Genomic DNA, 14,402 nt, shown 5'->3' with positions numbered 1-14,402 from the left:
GAAACAAACTTGATGTCACCCATTGTGTTTTGTTTGTATTTGACTGTCTGAATTTGATTACAAGACTTTATTATCTAACATAGACATAGGTGCCAACTCCGTGGGTGCTCCGGGGCTGGAGCACCCATGTGGAAAAATTAGTGGGTGCTCTGCACCCACCGACAGCCAAGCTCCCCTCATCCCCTGCCCCACCTCCTCCTCCCCTCAGCGCACCAAGTCTCCGCTCTTCCCCCTACCTCCCAGCGCTTCCCGCCCAGCCACCGCCAAACAGCTGTTTGGCAGCATTAGCACACTCTGGGAGGAAGGGGGAACGTGGTGTGCTCAGGGGTGGAGGTGGGGAAGAGGTGGGGCCGGGGCAGGGCTTTCGGGAAAGAGTTGTAAAAGGGGCAGGGTGGGGTTGGAATGGGAATGGGAGAGGGGTGGGGCCTCATGAAAGGGGTGGAGTGGGGGTGGGGCTGGGGACGGGGGGGGCGAGCACCCACGGTAAAGCGGGGAAGTCGGCGCCTATAAACATAGAGAAACAATGAACAGGGGATATACACAGGGATTTACTTGGATAATTAGTGGGTTTTGTGCCTTACACAATGTCAGCTGTGTGCATTTTCAGACTCTGTACAAGTTCATCCCACAGGGTGAACATTTAGCCAAGGCCATGGAGAAAAATACCATCATACTGGGTGTATCAGTGCTGAACATGAGAGAGTGACAGAGCTGTCCGCAATCGCCCTTTCCTATATATTGGGTTACATGGACACAGCACAGAAACATGAACATTCTGTCTCAGTAACTCCATACAGATTATCTCAATTTTTTTCATATTAGTGCTGAGATTTCCAATGGGAGTTTTCAACTTAATATCAATGGGGGCTGATTGCCTAAATCACCCAGCCAGCTTGAAAACTTCAGGCTAAGTCTCAGCACGTTTTTGTGAAAGCTACATATTTACTGACTGCTTTTCTCAAGGCTTCCTTGACCTCTCTGTTTCTCAGGCTGTAGATGAGGGGATTTACCAGGGGAGTCATGACTGTGTAGGAAAGAGAGAGCACTTTGTTTAGTAGGCTTAATGTATTGTATTTCGGAAGCACGTAGACAATCATTAGGGTTCCATAGTAAATTGTCACCACAATGAGATGGGAGGAGCAGGTGGAAAAGGCCTTTTGTCTCCCAGTGGTGGAAGGGATTCTCAGGATGCTGGCAATGATACACACGTAGGATGTCAGAGTTAGTAGGAATGGAGGCAGGATGAATACACAGGATAGTATGAAATGGAACAATACTAACCAGTGTGTGTCACTGCAGGACAGTTCCATGAATGGGATGACATCACAATAGAAATGGTCAATTTCATTCGGGCCACAGAATGTTAACTGTGATAGGAAGAAGACAAAGATGGTACTAGCCAAAGAACCATTTAACGTGGACCCAGCAGCCAACTGGAAGCAAAACCTGTTATTCATAAGAGTTGAATAGTGCAGGGGTTTACATATCGCTAAATACCGATCATAAGACATGGCTGCTAGGAGATAGCATTCTGTGCATAGTAGAGCACAAAAGAAATACAGTTGTAAGAGGCAGCCACTGAATGAGATGGTTTTGTCCCCCGTCAGGAGATTGGCCAGCATCTGGGGCAGGATGGTTGAGGTGTAGCAGGTCTCCAAGCACGACAAGTTCCCCAGGAAGAAGTACATGGGAGTGTGAAGGTGCTGATCATCCACAACTAGTGCAGTGATGAGAGTGTTCCCAGTCACGGTTGCGATGTAGATCACTAGGAACATCAGAAAGAAAAGAATTTGCAGGTCAGGGAGTTCCCTGAATCCTAGGAGGATGAATTCCGTGACAGCTGTTTGATTTCTCCAGTCTCTGTCTTCCATGGGTTTAGTCTTGGAACAATAAAACAAACTGGGCAATTGAATTGGAAAAACATAGTTAAAAGTTCATGATTTAATTCCATAAATATTCAGAACCTCCCCTTCCTCTCCTGGTTACAGGCTGAAATTTTAAGGCTAAATGTAGATTTCAGAGCTAAGTGCCAGGAGTCTCAGCCCGAGGACAGAACATTGGTGTCCAGGTAGATCTCCCTCTGCCATGTCAGAACAATGACTAATATAACAGGCCATTTCTCTGATAACCGAGTACTGATATGACAGATTAGACCATTTCTTTATCTACTGTCATATTCCTTCTAGTGACATACAGGAGATTAACAATGATGCTTAAATGCTGTACTTCACTTCTGGCAATGGCCAGAATCATGCCATTATTAGGAGTCAAAATTAATAAATACATCAACTAAAATGTTGGACTGAGATTTCCAACCCAGTCTAGTGTCCTTAGGCACTGATCTCTGCTTACAATTAATGGAAATTAATATAACCATATATCCTGGTATATTCAACATTTCAGTGCCTTGTAGGAGAAGGAATAATGTTCACCCCCTCAAAAGAGATCAGTTTATGCCATAAATTCAGAAGTGGAGTAAATTCTCCCTTAGTTCCTATGGTGGTGATGGGGTCAGGGACTAGCAATGCCTTTTCTGTTTCCCAACGTTAACTGTAGCTGTAATAAAATACAGCTCTTTGGAGGGTGGATCTTAGCATGGGACAGAACCAGGCTGATGTGCAACCCTAACTGGGGAGTGACCCTCCCAACTTCTTAATGAGTGTGGGATGATAATACAGGAACAAGAAATTCATTTGGGGTTGTGGGTGGAAGATGTTGTCCCTGAACTCAGAGTCTAGAAATAATCTGGCATGTTTGATCTGGGCTAGTAAGACTCCTTCACCACTCCCCACCCTCTTGGGCGACTCACTGAGCCTGATCCCCAGCTGATATAATTCAAGGTAACTCCATTTGTGTTAGTGGGGCAGTTCCCCAACTGAGGACCTGTCACAAGACATGGATCTCAGCCTCCATCTCTGTGAAATGGTGCTATGAATGCTGACTGGCACTGCAGTGGAAGGCGAGGCTAAAACTGATAATAATATTAACCTGAAGAAGAGCTCTGTGTTGCTCAAAAGCTTCTCTCATTAACCAACAGAGGTTGGTCCAATAAAAGATATTATCTCACCCACCTTGTCCATCTAATAGTCACAAAACACATTCATGCCTCTGTTTGCAGTGGTATAGAAATACAGTCAGGAAGATGGTGCTCACCTGTAACCACAGCACAGTCCAAGCTTGAAGCAATGAGCTCTTAGTTCTCAGGGTTCGGCCACCAGGATTCAGGATCCTCAGCTGAGGTTCTTGTCTCTCCTTTTTTTCTGCAGAAACTGGATTTTCTCAGTGAAGAGACCTGCAGTTACCTGAAGGGATGAGCAGGTGCATTTCATCTACATTTGAGCTTCCTCTTGGATTTACAAAGTGCAAATGCTGCCTCATATTTGTATTCGGTCTTCACAGTTTTTAGTACGGTCCCACTTCAACCTTTCTCCCACTTCGTTGATTTTTTGTCTCCAAAGCTTTATAGCTAACAATGCCCAATGGGACATGTACAGTGTAACCTGTATAATTGTATCTTTTATTAAGACTAATGATTCCACGTGGAAAAGATTTTAGATCATGAACAAACACCAGCTTACATTCTTGGGAGATGCCTGTCAAAGATGATGACCTGTTATAATGTACTTGCCCCACCCGGTTATTAATATTCAATATATGCTGTCACCTAGTGGCCCTTTTTCTAGTAGTATTCTATTGGCTACAAAAATCTATTGGTCACTAGTCAGTATTTCTAACACCCCCCTCAGTTCCTCTGCTCATCTGCCATCTATTGTTGATTTCCCAGCATGGCACCCTGTTTCTTTGCTGTCCTCTAGTGGATTCTTCTTGCTATCATAGCTGCATCTTTCCAGTTCTTGACTCATATCACCTGCTGGCCATTATTTAGTATAACAGCCGATTTCTCACTCCACAACATCTGCTGCTATCCACAGTTCATTACATATTGCAGAGGTCCTTTTCTCTTCAGGGCCCATTCCTCACCATTTATACACTGTTATTCAAATTCACCTTCCTTTCCACTTCCCTCAGGTGGTCATTTGGCAACATAACATCTTCTTTCTTGCCCTTCCACTTTGGCTGCTATCCACTGGGCAACACCACTACATCTTTTCCATTCCTCTGCCCCCTAATGACCCTAGAGAGCTTAATCACACCTTTTCTTATTTCTTACCTACTGCTAGGTGTGCGGTATTCCAAAGTATAGCCACTGAGAACCAAATTGTAGAACAGCCTGATTGCAACATTAGTGGCTGTAGTAGAGGGAACCTGAGACATCAGGTCTAAGGACTGAACAGAAGTCAGGCCCTTCTGCTATAAAGCAAAGTCAGGCTGTGAGCAGAAGTAGGATGTTACAAAACATCCTTCTTACAGGTTCACTCTCTGAAATATAAACTTTCCCATTATTGCAAAAACAGAAGCAGCCCTAGGCACTAAGCAGTCATGTAAACATATTCCAGAGGGATGGTACCAGAACACCCCAATACCAAGAATGGTACAAGTACACTCCCCAAAGATAAGAAGAACATTCTGACCCCTTAAAGGTAAGGTCAGGATGACAGTAAGATGGATAGAATTGTTTTGATAAGATATTGGGTGGTAACAAACTATGTCAGAGTGGCAATACGAAACTTGTTTGTATCAGTTTATAAAAGAAGAGTTGCAGAGGGGGTATCTTTGTCCTGCCTAGGAGGGAACGGAAATACCCGCTGTTCACTGAGCCATATCCATTGTCACAGGCATACATATTCTGGTGTAACTATAGATATTGATCCGGGCAACTAGGACCGTGCTTTGTCGGCAATAAACCTGGCCGAGTGCCTTCGCTACTGAACTGGAGTCTGGTGGTTTTATTGGAAGTTCGACCAAAGTCTGCTGTACTGGCTACCTGGCCAGAGCCAGTGCAGCACACGGCGAGAACACACACACACAGCCAAAACATCTATTTACAGTAGCTACAACAGCACCTACAACAACGGCAGTGGCTCACAAAGGTTCAGCTGGGGTTTCCCATCCATCCAGTGCATTTCTATTGATGTGGGATCTGTTTCCGATGGAAATGCATAGATTGAACCTACCAGGACAGAATACCAGTGGCTCTTCAGGCTCAGATTCTCAGAGGCATTTAAGAGAGTTAAGCAACCAACCCCCATTTCAAAGGGATTTGGGTGCCTAACTCCATTAAGGCCCTTGGAAAGTAATTTCTGCAGGGCTGAAGTCCTACCATTCTGAATGGTGCCATCTCCCCTGTCTCTGGACAAGCCTTGACATGCTCCCAGTGACTGAGACAGCACTGCCATTTTGGCATCACAGGAGTTCTGCCCACTGGTAGGTGGTAGCCACTTTCTCTCGCCAGAGGTTGCCTCACGCCCCAAGGAGAGGGTCCTGCATACAGCAGAGCTGTCTAAGGCACCTGGGGCTGACTAGACACCGTGCCCTGACAACTACCCCTCTAGGGCCGGGCGCTTGTTGCAATGAGTTTTGGGGACACTCATTGCAACAGATCCCCTCCCTTTGAACTGCTCTGTGCAGCTGGTGGCAGCAGAGCAGCTTCTGCCCTGCAGGGCCACATGCCAAGTCCCTCCTCTGTGACCGTTTGACAGACGCGACCCCAGGAATGGCCTCAGTTCTTCATGTGCCCTGGCAAATCCCCTGCTGGGTTTGGACAGTTCCAGTGGACCTGGCTTGTGAGTCTACTTCTTTGTTTGCCCAACTTCCAGCCTCCAAGGGCCCTGTGAGCCTCGTGCTGTGGCTTTGCTGGAGCTGGTCCCAGCTGGGCTTAGCCCAGGTAAGAGCTATGAAGCTGTTCCTGGTGAAATATCCAGAGGTCACTGCTGGGGCCTGCTGTTTGCATCTGGCCTGTGTGAGCGCAGTGAAGGTGGTAGATTTGCAGATGCATATGACGGCAATAAGCCCAATTTCAGGGGTGGCAGATTTCCCAGGCTTACTTCCTTATCTCTGCTGCACCAGGAGTTAGTATTTTTATTGTCCAAACATTTATTTTGATCAGAAATGGCTTTTTTATGAAAATAAAAAATTGGTTAAAATTGACTCCACTCCGCCTGGTGTCCAGTTAGAAAGTCTATGATGGAACGATTTTTATGGCCACCTCCCTGCCTGGTTAAAAGGACAACACTGACCTGAACTCTGTTAGGATTCTCCATTGTGTCCTTAGGGGCAGAAGAAATGACCTGTAGCTACAAGCCTGATGAAGTCATCCCGTCACGGATCCACAGGTGTGGTGCTCTTGAACAGCTCTGGAAGAGTCCCTGGCAGGACCCCTTCAGGTTGTCTGCCCCCTTAGGGTCACACACTCACTAGGGTAGGCCTCTTGGCTTCACCGCCTCCTGGAACCTAATGTAGCAGCCTTTGGCACCGCTGCTCCTCACTGTGAGCTCCCTTCAGTGAGTCCACTTGAACTGGACACCTGGGGAAGATTTGCACACCCAAAGGGGGCAATGCACCCCTGACTTCCTGACTCTGAAGTTACTTTCAGCCAGCCTTGTAAAAGCAGGAGAGTTTATGAGATGTCTGGAACACAGCGTAGAAAGACCTTCATTAACATAGAGAACAGAAAGTTACATCTGGGTCAGTCCCAAAGCCCAGAGCTCTCTGACCCCTCTGTAGTCTCACTCCAACAGCTTCTCCCTGCCTCCAGCAGCCCACATTTAAGAATCCCACCTGGCCCCTCCCCAGTCCTTTGTCCTCCAGCTTGTCACACCTAGCTGGCTTCCTGCTGAGGGTGGGCTATCCATGGTCATTTGCTGCTAGGCGCCAAATGTCTGAGCAATTGTAGTGGCCATTGTCTTCTGGTAGTCTCCATGGGCATGGGTACCCAGGCCCCAGGCAGCTAGGCGTCGGTCATACCTATGTCTCTAAGTGTCTGCAAAGAGTAAACAGTCCTTTCGCCCACCTAATTAAATGTGCACCACATAGGGGAAACTGAGGCACACACAATATTCTTATGAAACATTATGAAAAATTCCCACTTCATCTGAATTTGATTACAAGACTTTAATATATAACATAGAGAAACAATGAACAAGGGATGTACACAAGGATTTACTTTAATGTTTAGTGGATTTTGTGCCTTACACAATATTTGCTCTGTGCAGTTTCGGACACTGTACACCCTTCTCACATAGGGTGAACTGCCAATACCATCGAGAAAAATACCATAATACAGCATGTATCAGTGCTGAACATGAGAGAGTGACAGAGCTGTCCACAACGGCACTTTCCTATAAGTTGTGTTACATGGACACAGCGAGGGACCACAAAAACTGTCTTAGTAACGCTATGCAGATCATCTCCGATTCTTTTTCATTTTAGTGCTGAGATTTTTCAATGGGAGTTTTCAACTTAATTTTAATGGGGGCTGATTGCTTAAATCACCCAGGCAGCTTTGAAAACCTCAGGCTAAGTTATTCTCTAGGAGTCTCTGCACGTTTTTGTGAAAGCCTACTGACTGCTTTGCACAAACCTTCCTTGACTTCTCTGTTTCTCAGGCTGTAGATGGGGGGTTTACCAGAGAAATCAGGACTGTGTAGCAAAGAGAAAACACTTTTTTCAGGTCTCTCAGTTTATCACGTTTTGGTAGCATGGAGACAATCATTATTGTGCCATAGAAAATTGTCACCATGATGAGGTGAGAGGAGCAGGTGGAAAATGCCTTCTGCCTCCTGGTAGGGAAAGGGATTCTTAGGATGCTGGCGATAACACACAGATAGGATGTCAGGGTTAGTAGGAATGGAGGCAGGGTGAATACACAGGCTAGTATGAAATCTAGCAATATGATCAGGTATGTGTCACTGCAGGAGAGTTTTATCAATGGGATGGAGTAATAATAGAAATGGTCCATTTCATTCGGACCACAGAATATTAATGGTGACATGAATAATATAAAGATGGCAGTAGCCAAACAACCATTTAACCATGATCCACCAGCCAACTGGAGGCAAAACCTGCTATTCATAAGAGTTGAATAGTGCAGAGGTTTACATATCGCTAAATAGCGATCATAAGACATTGCTGCTAGTAGATAGCATTCTGTACATCCCAGAGAAGCAAAAAAGTACAGTTGTATGATGCATCCACTGAATGAGATGGTTTTGTCCCCAGTCAGGAGACTGGCCAGCATCTGCCTAGTTTTGCCCCTTAGCTGTGGAGTGACTCATCACTCCTGAATGGTTGTGGGCTGATAATACAGGAACGAGAACAGGACTGGTGAAGAAAGATGTCGCTGAAGTCAAACAATCTGGAATGTGCTACCCTGTGATCTTGTAATCCACCCCATAGGGACTCAGTCCTGTGTTCCATAAGGACTAACATATCCCGCTGAAGAACCTCAATGTTATCTACACTCTAAGGGCCTTCTCAGGTCGGGGGGCGGGTAGGGGTGAGGTGCTCAGAGAAGAGTGGCAAGAATGATTGAAATAGGAAAAACTACCATCTGAAGAGAGATTCCAATGGTCAGGATTGTTACCTTAGAAAGGAGAGGGATAAAAGGGAACATTATAAATAATGATCTGGAGAAGGCAGAATGTGGAGCTTCTGTTTTCCCTGCCCCTCACTGCAAGAACAAGGGGGACATACAATGAAATTAAAAGGTGGGAAACTTAAAATCTATAAAATGAAATACTTGTTCACACAGGCTGTAGGTAAAGTGTGGCACTCACTGTGATGCTGGCAGACCAGGTGCCAGCTCCTGCCAAGGTCTCCCTCTCTCAGTGGGACACTGACAGATACACAGCTGCAATCAGCCTTGCTGCTGAGAGAAGCCTGTATTACCTTTTGAAACCTCAGACTGAGACTCATTCACGGCTCTGTTTTCTTGCTTTAATCTTGTAAATAACTCTCATTTCCTTTTCCTATTTAAGAAATCTTCATATAGTTCACTACAGCATTGGCTACAAGCGTCATCTTTGGTGTGAGACCTAAAGAACAATTGAGCTGGGGGAAGTCGGGAGTAACCTGAATATTGCTGTGATTCTTGGCGTAAGGGGCCGTATACCACAGATACGGTCAACTGGGTGGCAGGACAGACTGGTGCAGCCAAAGGGACTGTAAGTAACTATCAGGGCTGTTAAAGTGCCTAAAGAGTTTGCACTCAGTGCAGTTGGTTGGTGAAATCTAAGTTTAGAACTCACAACCAACGAGGGGTTTGTGCCCTGGTTTGTAACTGTCTGCCCTGAGTTTGGCAATCACACTGTTGCATCCTCATTGGGAGCATCACACTCACTGCTACAGGAAGTCATTGATATGAAGGATTTAATTGGATTCCAGAAGAGAATATCCAGATATAAATATCCAGAGTTATCATAATTAATGGCAACAACCGTTTTGGAATAAATATTAAATCTCATGTTTGGGGGGGTTAAGCCAATCTCTAACTATTGCAGTCCAACATGACACATGTTGGGGGAGATCATCCCAGAACTGCTACTGCAGTGTTCTGACATTTACCTCTGAAACATCTAGTACTGCTCGCTCTCGGAGAACGATACTGGACAGGATGGCCCTTGGGTGTGATCTAATCTGGCAGTTCCTATGTTATTACGTTCTCCTAAAGTGGTACAGAGAAACCCAAAATTCCAATTAGCTCAAGAAGCTACACTTTTTATACTTCAGTCTCTGATAGGCTGTTACCTGAAAAAAAGTTGACCTGGCATAGATAACTTTGTAACACTTTTTGGTATAGATCGATACAAAGAAATCATTTGAGGTGAAGTTGTCAAATTAGAGTTCTGGACATTAATTCTAATAGAAGTTTAGGACACCCAATTCCTAGGTGGCTTTGCAAATCTCAATCTTAGCCCTTCTGTAATGTCTATATCTTTTTTATTCTGTGATGTTTCAGTGGACCTGCGGATTCTCTTGCAACCTCCCTGACTCAGATATAGTGAAACAGTTTTGTTATTTACTTTTGACTAAGACCATTTGTTCTTCAAATTCCTTCTTATGCTCCTAATTTTGTTCTTACACTTTACCCACCTAACATGCCATTTGAATGTTCCTTTCTATCAGCTTCACTTAGTTTTGATTTCCATTATTCTATTCCATCCTTCACCCTAGTTACCCTGAGCCAGATCCCCAGCTGGTATCAATCAGCCGTAGTCTGTTGGAGTCAATGGGCCAGATCCTTAGCTGAGGACCTTTCACAAGACATGTATCTCAATTTCCCCATTGTTAATGGTGTATGAACACCGACTGGCACTGCTTTTGGAAGGTGAGTCTAAAACTGCTAATATTCACAGAGACAAGGTGTCATAACTATAAAGGGAAGGGTAATAGCTGTCCTGTGTACAGTACTATAAATCCCTCCTGGCCAGAGACTCCAAAATCCTTTTCCCTGTAAAGGGTTAAGAAGCTCAGGTAACCTGGCTGGCATCTGACCTAAAGGACCAATAAGGGGACAAGATACTTTCAAATCTTGGGGGGGGGAAGGCTTTTGTTTGTGTTCTTTGTTTTGGGACGGTGTTCGTTCTCCGGGAATGAGAGGGACCAGACATCAATCCAGGTTCTCCACATCTTTCTAAACAAGCCTCTCCTATTTCAAACTTGTAAGTAAATAGCCAGGCAAGGCGTGTTAGTTTTCCTTTGTTTTTCTCAACTTGTAAATGTACCTTTTACTAGAGTGTTTATCTTTGTTTGCTGTACTTTGAACCTGAGACTAGAGGGGAGTCCTCTGAGCTCTTTAAGTTTGATTACCCTGTAAGGTTAATTCCCATACTGATTTTACAGAGATGATTTTTACCTTTTTCTTTAATTAAAAACCTTCTTTTTAAGAACCTGATTGATTTTTCCTTGTTTTAGATCCAAAGGGGTTTTGGATCTTGATTCACCAGGAGTTGGTGGGAGGAAGGAGGGGGGATGGTTAATTTCTCCCTGTTGTAGATCCCAGGGGGGGGGTTGGAACTGATTCACCAGGAGTTGGTGGGAGGAAGGAGGGGAATGGTTAATTTCTCCTTGTTTTAAGATCCAAGGGGTTTTGGATTTGTTTTCACCAGGGATTTGGTGAGGGTTTTTCAAGGCTTCCCAGGGAGGGAATCCATTGATGGTGGCAGCCGAACCAGAGCTAAGCTGGTAGTTAAGCTTAGAAGTTTTTCACGCAGGCCCCTACATTTGTACCCTAAAGTTCAAAGTGGGGATCTCAGTCCTGACACAAGGTGAGTGAGATAATATCTTTTATTGAATCAACTTCTGCTGGTGAGAGAGCCAAGCTTTCAAGTTGAGCTCTGTGTGGCTCGAAAGCTTGTCTCTCTCGCCAGCAGAAGTTAGTCCAATAAAAGATATTACCTCACCCACCTTGTCTCTCTAATATCGTGGGACCAACACGGCTACAATAACACTGCATACAATATTCACAAAGCACTTTCATGCCCCTGTTTGGAAGGTGGTATAGAAACGCAGTCAGGAAGAGAGTGCTCATCTGTAACCACATGATGGCTCAAGCGTCAAGCGATGAGCTCTTATTTCTCAGGGTTTGGCAGTTAGGACTCTGTTTCCACCACTGAGGTTTTTGGGTCTCATCATTCAATAGAAACTGGATCTTCTCAGCAAAGACACCTGTATCTATATGAATGGATGAGCAGCTGCTGCAATCTGTCTTAGAGCATGCTCTGCCCCTTCCATTTACGAAGTGCAGAGTCCTCATATTTGTATCCTTCTCCATGGAAGGCTACGTCTCCCTTGATTCCAACTCTAAAGAGGTTGATCCTGGGAAGTCGGCGCTGTGTTTTCTGTGCAGACAGTACAAACAACTGTCCTGATGCAACCAACCTCCCTCGCCCAGAGGAATCACCTTTCTGCTACCAGCTGTATGAGCTCATTGCTCTGCATGGCTGAAATGTAATGCAGTGACAACAGAGTGCCTAGCTGTACAGAGACTGACTCTACTCAGCAATCTTTACTCATGTCAGTTGTCCCGTTGCCTTTGTAGTAGAAGAAGAGAGCCTGAGACATGAGGCCTGGTATAAGGGGCCTTGTTGGAGACCTAAGGCCTGAACTAAAGTAGTCAGGCCCAGCTGATATAAAACAAAGGTAGGAAAAGTCAGACTGTGAGCAGGCCGTTACAAAACATCCCTACTTGCAAGTTCACAGAACCTGTCAAAAACAGGGCTGTTATTGCAAAAATGCAAACATTCCTCAGAAGTGCTAGGCACAGGACGCTCATGTAAACTCATGCCAGAAGGGTAGTACCAGAACACCCCAATACCAAGTATGGTGTAAACACACTCCCTGAAGATAACAGGGACACACTGATGCCTCCTAAAGATAAGGCAGGATAACAGGGTGATGGATAGAGATGTTTTGATCATAGCCACAGGTACAAGGTAAAGTGGTAACTAGCCATGTCAGAGGGGCAATAGGTCACTTGTTTGTATCAGTGTATAAAAGAGAGGTCAGAGAGGGGGTGTCTTGGTCTGGCTGAGGGGGAGCAGAAAGTCCTGCCACTCACTGAGCCGAGTCCATTGTAATGGGCATACATGCGTTAGTGTACCTGTAGTACATATAGGACACTAGGATCATGCTTCATTGACAATAAACCTGTCCGAGCGCCTTCGCCACTGAACCGAGTCTGTAGTCTTCTTGGGCAGTTCGATCAGAGTCTGCTAGGCCAGCTTTTTGCACAGAGCTGGTGCAGCACAAAGAGAACACACACAGAGCCGACAAGTGACAACAGCCTTCAATGGAAGAATTGCACAAGTAACAATGGCTAACATGACTCAGACTTACCTGGGTGCTGAAGCCACACAGTTTAACAAACACACAGGAGATTGGATGTAAGAAAAAAGCACTAATTCCCCAGGTCAGCCCCGTCAGAGTTTGAAACAAGTTTGACTTTTATAATTGCAACTTTTTTTAACTCTCATGATCCTAATGTGTAAAATATTTGATATCATGAACAAACACCAGCTTACATTTTTTGGAGATGCCTATCCAAGGTAATGGCCTGTTATGATGTACTTACACCATCCCTTTATTAACCTTTAATATATGCTGCCATCTAGTGGGCATTTCTGAAAATAGCTGCCCATACATCACCCTTACAACATGTGTTCACTTCGGGAAGAAAAACCAAATGCACAAGGGCAGAATTGGGGATAACTGGCTTGGAAGCAGCACTGCTGGGAATTAGGTGGATCACAACCTCAACAGGAGTCAGCAATGAGATGCTGTTTCAAAAAAAGCAAATGTAATTTTAGGTTTCATTACCAGAGTCATAGCATGCAAGTCTCGGGAGGTGATAGTACCACTCTGCTCGGCTCTGGTTGGCCTGAGCCGGAGACTGTGTCCAGTTTTGGTCACCAATGTATAGAAAGGATGTAGAGAAACTGAAAAGGATCCAGAGACGAGCGACAAAGATGATCAAAGGGATGGAGCCATATGAGCAAAAGACTGAAGGAACTGTTTATGTTTGCTTTCGAAAAGAGCAGATTAATGGGGGACATGATAGCAGTCTTCAAACACTTGAAAGGCTGCCATAAAAAAGAGAAAAGTTGTTCTCTCTTGCCACAGTGGGCAGGACAAGAAACAATGGGTTCAAACTGCAGCATAGCAGATTTAGATTAAATCTCGGGAATCTCCTTCACTGGAAGTTTTCAAAAGGAGGCTGGACAGCCATCAGTCTTGGATGGCTGAGACTCAACAAATACTGTATCTTCGCAGGGGGTTAGACTAGATGACCCATGCGGTCCCTTCTAACCCAATGGTTCTATGCTGCCACCTATTGGCCATTTTACAGTATAACTTTCCCATTATTTTATTGGCCACTGAAATCTATTGACAGGTTTCAGATTAGAAGCCATATCAGTCAGTATCCGCAAAGAGAATAGGAGTACTTGTGTCACCTTAAAGACTAACAAATTTATTGTAGCATAAATAGAAATCTATTGGCCACTAGTCAGTATTTCTGACCACCCTCCTTTCATTTCATCTACTCTGCTGCCATCTAATGTCCATTTCCCAGCATGACAGCCTGTTACTCTGCTCTCCTCTATGGATTCTACTTGCTATAGCCACCTATTTCCCATTTTTGAATCTCATGTCACCTGGTGGACATTATTTAGTATAACAGTGCATAACTCACTGCATAATATCTGCTACTATCCACAGTTTATTACACAGCATAAAGTTCCTTTTCTCTTCAATGCTCTTTCCTCACCTTTTATGTATCATTTTATAGCTTCACCTCCCTTTCCACTTCCTGCTTTTGGTCATTTGGCAACATAATTTCTGCTTTCTTGCCCTTCCACTTTGGCTACTGTCCATTGGGCTGCACCTTTCCCAGTCCTCTTCCCTCTAGTGGTCCTACAAGGCATAACTGCATCTTTCCTCATTTCTTACCTATTGCTAGGTGTGCACTGTTCAAAATTTTAAACATTGGGAACCAAATCACACAA

General features: G+C 44.8%; 1 protein-coding gene across 1 annotated transcript; it reads right to left on the bottom strand.

The window, feature by feature from the left end:
- Positions 1-614: 614 nt before the first annotated feature.
- On the bottom strand, positions 615-1,876 carry LOC112061419 (olfactory receptor 6B1-like). The gene has a single exon (XM_024114438.3). The coding sequence runs from the start codon at positions 1,869-1,871 to the stop codon at positions 915-917; it is 957 nt and encodes a 318-aa protein (XP_023970206.1). The 5' UTR covers positions 1,872-1,876; the 3' UTR covers positions 615-914.
- Between the last annotated feature and the right edge of the window lie 12,526 nt (positions 1,877-14,402).

This window comes from Chrysemys picta, chromosome 12 (genome assembly GCF_011386835.1).
Source record: "Chrysemys picta bellii isolate R12L10 chromosome 12, ASM1138683v2, whole genome shotgun sequence".
Taxonomy (NCBI): domain Eukaryota; kingdom Metazoa; phylum Chordata; order Testudines; family Emydidae; genus Chrysemys; species Chrysemys picta.
Note: the sequence above shows the minus strand (reverse complement) of the source record. Positions and strands in the feature narration are given on the sequence as shown.

Bases quoted from the DNA above. Each gene is read 5' to 3' on its own strand.
- LOC112061419 (XM_024114438.3), bottom strand. From the start codon at position 1,871: ATGGAAGACAGAGACTGGAGAAATCAAACAGCTGTCACGGAATTCATC.